This window comes from Alternaria dauci, chromosome 1 (genome assembly GCF_042100115.1).
Source record: "Alternaria dauci strain A2016 chromosome 1, whole genome shotgun sequence".
NCBI classification, from domain to species: Eukaryota; Fungi; Ascomycota; class Dothideomycetes; order Pleosporales; family Pleosporaceae; genus Alternaria; species Alternaria dauci.
This window is the reverse complement of record NC_091272.1, coordinates 6,581,847-6,593,962: the sequence shown is the minus strand read 5'-3', so window position 1 is coordinate 6,593,962 and position 12,116 is coordinate 6,581,847. Positions and strand designations below refer to the sequence as shown.

At 52.6% G+C, this 12,116-nt stretch overlaps 3 protein-coding genes across 3 annotated transcripts; 2 read left to right on the top strand and 1 right to left on the bottom strand.

Moving 5' to 3' along the window:
- Positions 1-30: 30 nt before the first annotated feature.
- ACET3X_002037 (uncharacterized protein) lies at positions 31-5,645 on the top strand (the record flags this gene model as incomplete). Its single annotated transcript, XM_069447396.1, has 6 exons — positions 31-368; positions 424-718; positions 772-1,593; positions 1,647-1,921; positions 1,976-4,394; positions 4,482-5,645. The coding sequence occupies 6 exons, from the start codon at positions 31-33 to the stop codon at positions 5,643-5,645; spliced, it is 5,313 nt and encodes a 1,770-aa protein (XP_069312279.1).
- A 3,007-nt stretch (positions 5,646-8,652) lies between these two features.
- Positions 8,653-9,734, top strand: ACET3X_002036 (uncharacterized protein; the record flags this gene model as incomplete). The annotated part of the gene is made up of 2 exons (XM_069447395.1): positions 8,653-8,759; positions 8,996-9,734. The coding sequence occupies 2 exons, from the start codon at positions 8,653-8,655 to the stop codon at positions 9,732-9,734; spliced, it is 846 nt and encodes a 281-aa protein (XP_069312278.1).
- Positions 9,735-10,092: 358 nt separating this feature from the next.
- On the bottom strand, positions 10,093-11,360 carry ACET3X_002035 (40S ribosomal protein RACK1; the record flags this gene model as incomplete). The annotated part of the gene is made up of 4 exons (XM_069447393.1): positions 10,093-10,518; positions 10,695-11,012; positions 11,095-11,221; positions 11,281-11,360. The coding sequence occupies 4 exons, from the start codon at positions 11,358-11,360 to the stop codon at positions 10,093-10,095; spliced, it is 951 nt and encodes a 316-aa protein (XP_069312277.1).
- Positions 11,361-12,116: the final 756 nt, after the last annotated feature.

Sequence of the window (12,116 nt, the reverse complement as noted above, 5' to 3'; positions counted from 1 at the left end):
ATTATATCCAGTCATCCATTCAACACGACGATGCCTTCTTCAAGTTCCTGGGACAGTATGGAGGATGCAAAGTCTTCTCTCCTCTTTTTCAACAATGATCTTCCCAGCGACGACATCAATCATTTGTACCGTGTCCTTCATCGGCGCACGGCTCAGCTGAGCTGTCCCCAGCTTGCCCACTTCATTACGCTTTGCAACCAAGTAATCACAGAAGAGATCGCCAAACTGCCAAAACAATGGCAAGAGAATGTTCCAGACTTTGTCAATGTTTTGAGCTTGGTCAATGACAATGCGTTTCGCAAGGGACCTTTGGGCGGAGCTATGGAGGGCGTTTTCCTCAATATCCTCCAGATTGGCATGATCCTAGGGTAAGCCAGAAGTCCGCACTGAGCAAGACCCGACCACATGCTGACTTTCCTGGAGCCATCATGAGGTCGAGCAAGTGCCGTACCAGTTCAACCCGAAAACCACAACGCTGTTCGGACTAGGGACTGGCCTGCTATCAACCGCTGCTGCTTCCGTATCTCTCAACATCGCTGATCTCGCTGTTGCTGGTGCTCACATTGTCCGCGCTTCTTTCCGACTCGGCATACATGTGTACAATGTCTCCGAACAGCTAGAGGCCCCAGATGCGGACGGCAACCCTTGGGCCTTCGTAATTCCTGGTCTGACCGCAGAGGTGGTGCAGGCTGAGTTGGACCGGTATAATCGTGATACGGTTCGTGTCTGTCCTTGTTCTCATATCAACGTGACCCGACTAACAATGTCAAGGCCAACCTGACTCTTTCGCACATCTTCATTAGTGCATCTGACAAGGCCTCCGTCTCCGTCAGTGGCCCACCTTCTCGTCTGAGACATTGTCTCAAAAGCTGCGATGTCCTTCGATACTCCAACTTCATGCCACTACCTGTGCATCATGGCCTCTGCCATGCTCCTCACATATATTCCGCCGTAGATGTCCAAGCCATCATCGAAGACATCTTGGATGACGATCACACAAGGATAGCTGGATTGAAGACGTCTCTGCCTCTCCTGTCATCTAGTACTGGTCGTCCGTACCCAGCGAAAGACTTCCGCAGCTTGATCGACCAGGTCCTTGCGGAGCTTCTCATGAACAAGATACACATCGACAACGTCGCCGATGGCGTTATTGAAGTTCTCGATCTACCGTCAGCAAGCCAACAAGAGCGGAATCTGTTCGCGTTCCGAAACTCCGTGGTTTTGAGGACAATGATGAAGAACGTGGAGAAGCAGTGCGACGGCCGCATCACATTTACACATCGAGATCTCGTTGAGTGGACTAAACGCGAAGAAAGCGACGCTGAGACGCCAATATCACGCAAGAGAGCGAAACTGGCTGTTGTCGGCATGTCTTGTCGCCTCCCTGGTGGAGCCAACGACCATGAGCTCTTTTGGAAGCTCATGGTCGATAAGCGCGACGTGCACACGACGATTCCTCCAGATCGTTTCGATTTGAGCACCCACTTCGACCCGACCGGCCAAATCGAGAATACCACACAGACACCATACATGAACCATATCGACAGTCCGGGCTTGTTTGATGCAGGGTTTTTCAACATCTCGCCCAAAGAGGTATGGCGACCACATCACGAATCTTATGTAATGCAAAGCTGACGTCTTCTCAGGCAGAACAGATGGACCCTATGCATCGTCTTGCACTCGTTACTGCCTATGAGGCTCTCGAGATGTCTGGATACTCTCCTAACAGGACGCGGTCAACTTCCTCCCCTAGAGTCGGAACTTACTATGGCCAAGCGAGCGATGACTGGCGTGAACTCAATGCAAGCCAGAACATTGGAACATATGCCGTTCCCAGTGGCGAGCGAGGCTTCGCAAACGGCCGGATCAACTACTTTTTCAAGTTTAGTGGGCCAAGCTTCAACATGGATACTGCCTGTTTGTCTCTCCCGAATCATTCATCACTCCTCTACTGACTTCTACACACAGGCTCCAGTGGTCTTGCTGCTGTAAATGTAGCATGCTCAGCTTTGTGGGCTGGAGATGTAGACACTGCCATTGCGGGAGGTCTGAACGTCATCACAGACCCGGACAACTTCTGCCAGCTCGGAAAGGGACATTTCTTGTCACTCACGGGCCAATGCAAAGTCTGGGATGAGGCCGCCGACGGCTATTGTCGTGCCGATGGTGTTGGCAGCGTAATCATCAAGCGACTCGACGACGCCCTAGCCGACAACGACAAGATTCTCGCAACGATCCTGGCGGCTAACACGAATCATTCGGCCGACGCGATTTCGATAACCCACCCACACGCCCCAACGCAATCTCAGAATTACCTGAGGGTCATGTCGCAGGCCGGCCACTCACCCCTGGAAGTGAGTTACGTTGAGCTTCATGGGACGGGCACGCAGGCGGGAGATCGCGAAGAAGCCAAATCCGTTTCCGACGTTTTTGCCCCTGTAGCTCCGCGACGCAAGAAGAAGGACCGTCTCAGACTGGGTGCTGTCAAGTCAAACATTGGACATGGAGAGGCGGCTGCTGGCATTGCTTCGTTCATCAAGGTGTTGCTGATGTATCAGAAGTCTGCCATCCCGCCCCAGATCGGCGTGAAGAAGTTGAATCCGACCCTTCCACCGGACTTGGAGGAGCGCAACATTGGCCTCAACTGGGAATACGCTGAGTGGCCACGGCCGCAGACAGGGTCACGTCTTGCCATCGTGAACAGCTTCGGTGCACATGGTGGAAACACGACAGTCCTTTTGAGTGACGCCCCTCTCAGGTCCCCTGTTGTCACAGATCCGCGTTCCAGTTTCCCAATCGCCATCTCCGCTCGGAGCAAGAACTCACTGAAGATGAACACGGAAGCCTTGTTGCAGTATCTCAACGAGCACGAAGACACTCAGCTGGGTGATCTTTCCTACACGCTCACTGCACGACGTATTCATCACACGTTCCGCCTGGCTACATCCGTCAAGAACATATCAGAGGCGAAGAAATTCTTGTCTGCGGAGATTGAGAAGATGGAGAAGCAGCAGTGGGTCTCAACGGTGCCGCTGAAGGCCCCGACTGTCGCTTTCGCCTTTACTGGCCAAGGAGCGTTCCATGTCGGTATGGGTTCACAGCTCTACACGCACTGTGCCAGCTTCCGTGAAGATGTTCAGCGGCTCGACCGCCTGGTACAGTCATTTGATCTAGGCATCGACTCGATCATACCCATCATCGATGGCTCCGCCGGCGACGATGACAGTATCGACCCGATGGCATCGCAACTGGCTATTGTTCTTATTGAGCTTGCTCTTATCCACTATTGGGCCACACTCGGAATCAAGCCGTCCATGGTCATGGGCCACAGCTTAGGAGAGTTTGCTGCATTGGCAGTTGCTGGTGTAATCTCTGAGCTCGATGCCCTTTATCTCACCGCTGCAAGGGCAAAGCTGATGACCAACCACTGTCAAGCTGGTACTCACACTATGTTGGCTATCAGATACAGTATCGAGAAGCTGGAAGAGTTGCTGGCAGGCCGCGAACAGGACTACGAGCTTGCCTGCATCAACGGTGAGAGCGATCTTGTCATCAGTGGAGCGAAAGCCCAGATTGAGGACCTCGCCAGCATTCTGGCGAGTGCAGGTTTGAAATCGACGGCGCTCAAGGTGCCATACGCTTTCCATTCTGCTCAGATGGACCCGATCCTGGAGCCATTCGCTCAACTAGCCGAGAACGTCACCTTCAAGACGCCCCAGATCCCAGTCATCTCCCCTCTCCTCGCCGAATGCATCTTCGATGGTAATACGCTCAACGCAAAGTATCTGCGTCGCGCAACCAGAGAGCAAGTCGACGTTGTGGGAGCCCTAGACGCTGCCCAAGAGCTCGGTATCGCCGACGCGGATACAGTCTGGATTGACATTGGTCCTCACATGATTGCCGGCGGTATGGTCCGCAGCTTGATGAAGCCGACTACTGTGGTCGCATCACTCAAGCGCAATGAAGACAACTTCTCCACGCTTGTCTCTTCGCTGGTTGCTCTGCACCGTGCTGGAGTGTCGGTCGGCTGGAACGAATACTTCCGCGAACACGAGCGCGCCCATCAAGTGTTGCATCCCCCTGCCTACCGCTGGAACGATAAGAACTATTGGATCCCGTATCTCGGAACCTGGACTCTTGATAAAGCGCATATCAAAGACAACCTTGAGAAGGCAAAGCAGAACCAAGCTTCGTCGGCTATCAGTGGCATGGGATCCAAGTTGAAGACTTCCACGATCCATGGCATCGTGTCCGAGTCAGTAAGCGATTCAACCGTCAGCCTGGTGACTTTATCAGATCTGCTTGATCCAGCATTCCTCGAAGCTGTTGAGGGCCACCGTATGAACAACCATGGCGTCGCCTCATCCTCCATCTGGGCCGACATGGCGTTTACAGTAGGCTGATACCTCCACGGCCTCGGTTACCCCAAGGAGAAGGACTTCCACATGAATCTACATGACATGGAGATTCTTCACGCCCAGGTCGCTAGGTCTCGCAAGGACGGTCCACAGCTGATCCAGCTCGAAGCCACTCTCGACATACCATCCAGAAGCGTGTCTATCTTTTTGTATAACGCCTCCAAAGACGGTGTTCGTGACGCAGAACACTATGGATCCTGCAAAGTCTCATTCGAAGACGCAACCACCTGGAGTAAGAACTGGAAGCGTCTCGAGCACCTAGTCGGCCAACGTATCCAAGCCTTGAACCAACTAGCCACCGACGGTCTGGCAAGCAAGATCAACCGAAGCATGGCATACACGCTTTTCAAGAATGTGGTGACGTATGCCTACCACTACCGTGGTATGCGCTCCGTTGTGCTGAAAGACTACGAAGCGTTCGCCGACGTGACTTTACACCCCGAAGAGCTTGGCGTGTGGCATACTCCACCTCATTGGATAGACAGTCTTTGCCACCTGGGAGGCTTCATCCTGAACGGCTCCGATGCTTCCAATACCGAGGACTTCTTCTACGTCACTCCTGGATGGGAGACATTCCGTCTTGCTCGTCCGCCACAGGCCGGTGGAAGCTATCGCAGCTACGTGCAGATGGTACAGACCGAAGAGAACGCCAAGGTTTGGACCGGAGATGTTTATATCCTACAGGGCGATACCATTATCGGTATGATGGAGCAGATGAAGTTCCGCCAGATCAACCGCATTCTGATGGACCGGTTCTTCTCGCCTAGTAGCGGAGGCCACGGCACGGCTCATGCTAGTGCTGCAAGCAATGTGAAGGTGATAGCGCCGGCTGTTGCAGCGCCGGTAGCTAAGACGACAGCCCCAGCGGTAGCACAACAAGTCCACGCTATTGCAACGCCTCCTCCGTCTCCACCGAGCCAGCCTGCGGCCACCTCCGCTCCTACTCCCGCAGCTCCCGTCGCAGCAGCACCAACCAGTGCCGAGCCAGCAGCCGAGGAGAACCCTCTCATCGCAGGCGCAATCGACCTGATCGTCAACGAAACGGGTGTCGACGCGTCGGAACTGAAAGATGACACCACATTCATGCAAATTGGTGTCGACTCCCTCATGTCGCTTGTGTTAGTAGAGAAGTTCAAGAACATTCTCAAGATGGAAATTAAGAGCTCGCTGTTCATTGAGTGCGAGACTGTTGGTGTTTTCAAGGAGTGGTTGGAGGAGAATCGATGAATGAGATGTGTTTTTATGTACCCGGGATTTGATGGCGTTGGTAGGAAGGCGTTGGAATTTGGGTGAGGTTTTCTAGCGACTAGGATGTAGACCACAGTTTCCAGAATATGCTCTGTATATAACGTAGCTGGCGAGCGAAACGCAGAAGTAAGGAATATTCGTACCTTGCTAAGCCTACACCACTTTTGACCTTGTATGATAACACCTCTAATCCTACATCACTCTCTATCATGGTGGGACAAATCCATCCAGAGAAGTCGGTCTTCATCTTCGTCACGGCGTCTCCCAGGAGATTAATACGCGTTAATCGTTGCCGCGAACTCGCTGCCGCTGCATGAGATGATGCGGGTCATGGTGGGGTTGGCCCAAGTGTACAATGTTGCTTCGTAGGTGCTGGCGATATGCTGCAGGAACAACTTCATCGACAACGATTCCGGGAAGAGCCGGTCGCATATGGTGAAATGACCCGGAACGCGATAAGCGGTGCCTTGTACACGGTGATGGTGGAGGGGGTATGGAAGCAGCGGGGGCTGACGAGTTGCTGGGTGCACGAATAGCCAACCATGATTTTTCAAGCTAAAAGGCCAGCTAACCGTATTTGCTCTGCCTCAGTTCACTAACTCTTCCACTTCCTTCGACAAGATAGAACCCAGATGCTGCGTATATCCACGACAGTTTTCGCTCAATAGCCTCTTTTTGTCTCTATGGTTGAGCAGATTCAGGTGTTGTAAGCAGCTCGCCTCGACTACGTGAAGTGGACTGTGAGCCACTCATACCCAGGGACCAAAAAGAACGCATCCCAACACCTACACAAAGGAAGTCAAGAACAAGATGTATTACAGATATGGAAGTATCTCTATCCTTCGAGATTCAGACAAGCGCCCTTATCGATCTATGCGATGGCACTAGCCTCATTCCATTGTTCTCTGATACTTCCAGGTGTGCAATCTGGGAAACAAATTGAGCTGGGCTCTTCCATTATCCTGAACGTCGAACTCGTACTCCAATGCCAACTATACGGCGTACGGCACTCACCCAGGTTGCGATAGACGAGCACCTCGATATTGAACCCTCTCCTCCGGCCTTTCCAGGTTATGCTGATGCTATAATCTATCGGACAAAAGTCACAGGACCCGAATGTAGGACCACAGGCCACGAATCGGCTTTCTCTGGTTCTTTTGGCCAGCTCTGGAAGCTGGAAGGGAGGAGCATTGGTATAGCCTTTATCCAAAGTGAGATGTTGACAAACCGCGAATCCATCAGAGTCGATGTGATTTCTGAGCGATAGCGGATCACCTCGCGAGTTTGTCATTGATATCTTTGACAGTATCAGAAGATGATTATCAAGGATGCGTGCATGCTGGGATACCGACATTTCGAATGCATCCGGGGAATAACCATGACCGGTCTGTTTATTAAGTTCCCGGAGAGGCAGGCCGTGATTGGGTCCGTAGAGGTGTCGGTTCATGACCAAGCGCGCATGGAAATAAGTAACGTGGCAGACAACTGGAAGCCAGACATCGTTGGACAGAGTTCGCTTGCATCGTAGACTCTCTTCATTACGCGGAATCTTACATCGACACCAGCGCCTATGCCACCGATGTAGCTTCGTACAATAGTGACAGTAATACAGAAACGGAATATCTTTCTCGAGCAATAACAGAAGCCTCTCTTTATCTGTCCTGTACATGCGCAGCTTTCGTGGTTCCCAGAGCGCGTGGAAACTCTTACAGGTCAAGGCGAGGGATACAAGAGCGCATACGTCGAGATATGGTGTGATCTTCAGGATTATTTCCAGGGGGATATCGAGGGCGCATGGTTATGCTGGACCGCGCATCTGTCGGAAAGATGTCACCAAGCGGCTCATAACTTCCTGGGCTACCATGACGGGGTTTGCAAGATGGAATGGAGGACCGGAGCTCCCAGCGAGGTGTAAGATCTGTGGTGACATCGCCATCTTGATGTATGGGTGTGGCTAGCGCGCTGCCGGGGCCCAAGGCAAGCGTTCGGCTGAGGAGGATGATTGCTCAGTTGGATACTTGTCTGATTAATCAGACGTCCCGGATTGAGCTGAGTATCGGAAGCGCGGAGCGAAAAGGGATATCGGTAGTATAGTTGCAGCGAGATTCGGTGATGTTGCGATTTCATCAGCGGCTGGTGATGGACGTAGATTTCGAGGTAGGCTTAAATATCACCTAGTCAAATGTCTAGTTCGGTAGTCGTCTGCGAATTTATCGCAATGTGCGCATTTTGGAACCATGCCGGGGTTGGCATCCACTTCAACCGTGGTACCGCCATCCGTACCACCCACCAGGCAACTACGGGGAGAGTAATCGATTCAACCCTCACCTGATACTCTACCTAGGCGAATACAGGGATGGAGTCTGATCTATGCCTTGTATGGCGTGAACATTTGCGTACTTCCCAGAGACGAAAGTGCCCCTGGTTGCTAGACTTGTCAACAATCAAGCTGGCTTAATTGCTATTAAGCTAGCGCACTAAGCTAGCTATTTAATTAAGCTAAGCTAGCTTATAGTAGCTTAATTATTTAGCTTAATAAGCTTAATAGAATTAAGAAGGTTAGATAAAGTAAGATTATATAGAGATAAGATTACGTAGAGATGAGATTACATAATCTTAACCCCTTTTCCTCCTCCTTTTCCTTCTCTTTTTGGATATACTTTAGCTATTAAGCTAATCAAGCTAGTTAATTAAGCCTATTAATTTTAACCTATTAAGCTAATTAAGCTAAGCTAGAGTAGAGGGAGTAATCAGCTAACAGCATCCGCCGTGCCTCGGCTCGATACCCCATCACAAGATACCCCAACCGAACGACCCGCCTGCCTAGATCGCCAAAGCCGACGACATTTCTCACTCCTCACTACAATTCCAAACTTTTACCTAGAGAGCAATTTCAGAAGCCCAGCAAACAGCTACGATAGCTTTTACAAGGAGAAAGAGCAAGGAAATACGACGTCGCGCGACAGGACGCGATCAATCAGCAACAATGGCGGAAGCATACCAAAAGGAGTTCGTTAACGTCACATTTCCAGCGGAATATGTTGCGCATGTTGAGATCAATCGGGCGGATAAGATGAACGCGTTCAAAGAAGTGTGAGTACAGAGCCGTTGTTTCTCCCATATCCAATAGCGACTCCGGCTCCATGTGAACATCACCTGTTCAAATGCACGAGAAGGAAATAAATTCTTCTTAGATATGGCCATTGAGACATCAAATCTACATCTCTTACCAAGACATCCATCGCATTCTCAGCCTCTACATCCCCAGCAAACAAACAAACCACCCACACCCCCCACAGCTCACCATACCCCCAACTAACCCCTCCCAGCATGTGGCTCAACCTCTCCGCCATCTTCCGCCAACTCTCGCACGACCCCTCCGTCCGCGCCATCCTCCTAACCGGCGCCGGCGACCGCGCCTTCACCGCGGGCCTCGACGTATCCGCAGCCCTCGACTCCGGCACCCTCGCCCCCGCCGACGCAACCCACGACGCCGCCCGCACCGCCAACCGCCACCGCCGAACCATATCCGAATTCCAGGCCTGCATCACCGATATCGAGAAGTGCGAGAAGCCTGTTATCGCGGTGCTGCATGGCGTGTCGTTTGGCCTTGCGATTGATATTTGTTTGGCGTGCGATATTCGGTTTTCGACTGCGACGACGAGGTTCGCGGTCAAGGAGGTGGATGTGGGGCTTGCGGCGGATATTGGTACACTGTCGCGCATGCCGCATTCGGTTGGGAATTTGTCGTGGGTCAAGGATGTTACTTTGTCGGCGCGCATCTTTGGTTCGGACGAGGCGCTGCAGCATGGGTTGGTGTCAAGAGTGTACAAGGACAAGGCAGAGGCGGTGGGCAAGGCGTTGGAATTGGCGACATTGATCGCGAGCAAGAGTCCCGTGGCGGTGCTGGGCACAAAGGAAATCATCAATTATTCGAGGGATAGGCCTATTAGTGACGGGCTGAACTACACGGCGGTGTGGAATGCAGCCATGTTGCAGTCGGATGATCTCAAAAATGCGATGATGAGTGGGTTGAACAAGACGAAGCCCACGTTTAGTAAGCTGTAGATGCTTTGTCACAGGACTTGGATGAATTGAAAAGAGTAATTCAAGTCGATTGGCCTAACTTTTGCCCACGTACCATGACCGAGCAATGACATGCACGGCACGCATCACAAGCGATGCCTTTGAAAGCCGCCTCGACGCTTCCATATTCGACATACGAAACACCACGCACGGCAATCCAGTGTTGGACTTGAGAATTTTCATTGACTCTAAGCGCCTGGACGTGGTAATGCCGGAAGAGTCCCAAACCCATCCCGCATGAGCATCAATCATAACCCATGGCATGCTACAGAAGATGTGGAATCGTGATTTTCCCGTTTACGCCCCACCATTTGCACTACCCACAACTATGCACTACCGTCTATCCCCGTGCCATGACACCCCAGCAGCGGATACGGTTGTCAGTGTATCCGGCGAACAGGGTCTGGCCGTCGGCGCTCCAGGCCAAGGAGACACACTCGGGCTCCCGGCTCTTCTTGCCAACCTCCATGTACTCGGGCTTCAGCTCGTCAACCTTGCTCTTCTTCTCAAGGTCGAAGATGATGATGCTGGAGGCGGTGGCAGCGCACAGCCAGTAGCGGTTGGGCGAGAAGACGAGGGCGTGGATCTCGTCGCCGGCGGAGAGGGAGTAGAGGTGCTTGGACTCGTTCAAGTCCCAGAGCATGGTGGTTCCGTCCTTGCCACCGGAGGCGCACAGGGAGCCATCGGGCGAGATGGTGACGGTGTTGATGTAGCCGGTGTGACCGATGTGGTCGGTCTGGATGCGGCAGGAAGCGAGTTCCCAGACCTGGATGGTGTCAGTTTCGGGCCACGACAAAAATCCAGAATCGAGCGATTGGGGAGGTGTAAATCAGTACTAGGTGATAATTGTCTCATAGCCGAAGCTCTGAAGTAGCAAATACATAGAAAATCATCATATAAGAGGGGGAGGGGCGGGTGTGCTGCAGAGCCAAATGTACGCACCTTGACGAGCTTGTCCCAGCCAGCGGAGACGATGACGGGGTTCTGGGGGTTGGGGGAGAAGCGCACGCACGAGACCCACTCGGTGTGGCCCTTGTCGGTGATGGTGTACTTGCAGTCACCAAGGGTGTTCCAGAGCTTGATGGTGCGGTCGCGCGATCCGGAGACGATCTGGCGGTTGTCGGCGGAGAAGGAGACGGAGAGAACGTCGTTGGTGTGGCCGACGAAGCGGCGGGTGGTGACACCGGTGGACAGCTCCCAGAGGCGGAGAGTCTTGTCCCACGATGAGGACAGAGCGTAGGCGCCGTCAGAGGAGATGACCTGTGCAGCAATTGTCAGCTCAGCTGTCCCCGCTTCCTAGCCAGCCAATTGCTTGTGCTTCATTTTTGCCGGGTAGACGTACACAGTCGGAGACAATGTGCGAGTGGCCGTGGAGGCTCCTCTTGGGGTAGCCGTACGAGGTCTCGTCGCGGGTCAGGTTCCAGATGATCAGAGTCTTGTCGCGCGATCCGGAGAGGAGCATGTTGGGGCTGGTCGCAATGTCAGTACTGCGCATTCTGCCTGCGTCTGCCCCGCCGTCTATACGCACTTCTCCAGAGAGGTGGCGAGGGAGGTGACCCAGCCAGAGTGGCCCTCGAGGGTACCACGGAGTACGAGTTGCTCGGCCATGATTGTGGTGGTGAGGATGGACGTAGGCGCACTCGGGTGTTAATGGACTGTCCTGAGGATGTTCGTCGAGCAAACGCACAGCAAGACTTCAAAATTCAAGCGAGGCGCTAGGCTGGATTGGGGCTAGGGAGGTCGGCCAGCCCTGCCATCCCTGTGGACCACGACGGGCTCGGGCTTGCCAATGAGGTGGTTCCATAGCCCGAGTGATATTTTGTGTCGACGGGAAGGTAGTGGTGTTCATACTCTACCTGTAGCAATTGATAATCACCCAATGATCAGGCCTTTCTACCGTCGACACCAGAAGCAAACCTAGTGGACAACAACAACGTCATATCGCCGATTCTATTATTTTGCCTTTTCACGAATTCTTGCTGATGCTGAGAGAAATGTCTGTACTGGTATGCACGAATATGTTCCTGGTTCTGCACTCTCAGTCTGTTCTCCAGCAACACCGTCTAACTCCGCTCTACTGAGTCTTATCTCCGCGCCTTCTATAATACCTGCATACACCTCACACCACTGTGGTTCTCCAACACCCGAAAGCTCTCGCGGAATTAGGACCTAAGTTCCGAGACTTGCAACAACCTCTAGCATCTTCCATTGCCGTTATGCCTATCTCTTGTCGCCAGCCCGTAGTCGCTAACATACAACGACAACCAATCGCTGACTTTCTCTTGCATCTAGAGTGAGAACGCATATACAAGTACCCCAGCCCATCAACCATGAACCACACACTACATCCCCCCTACTACACCA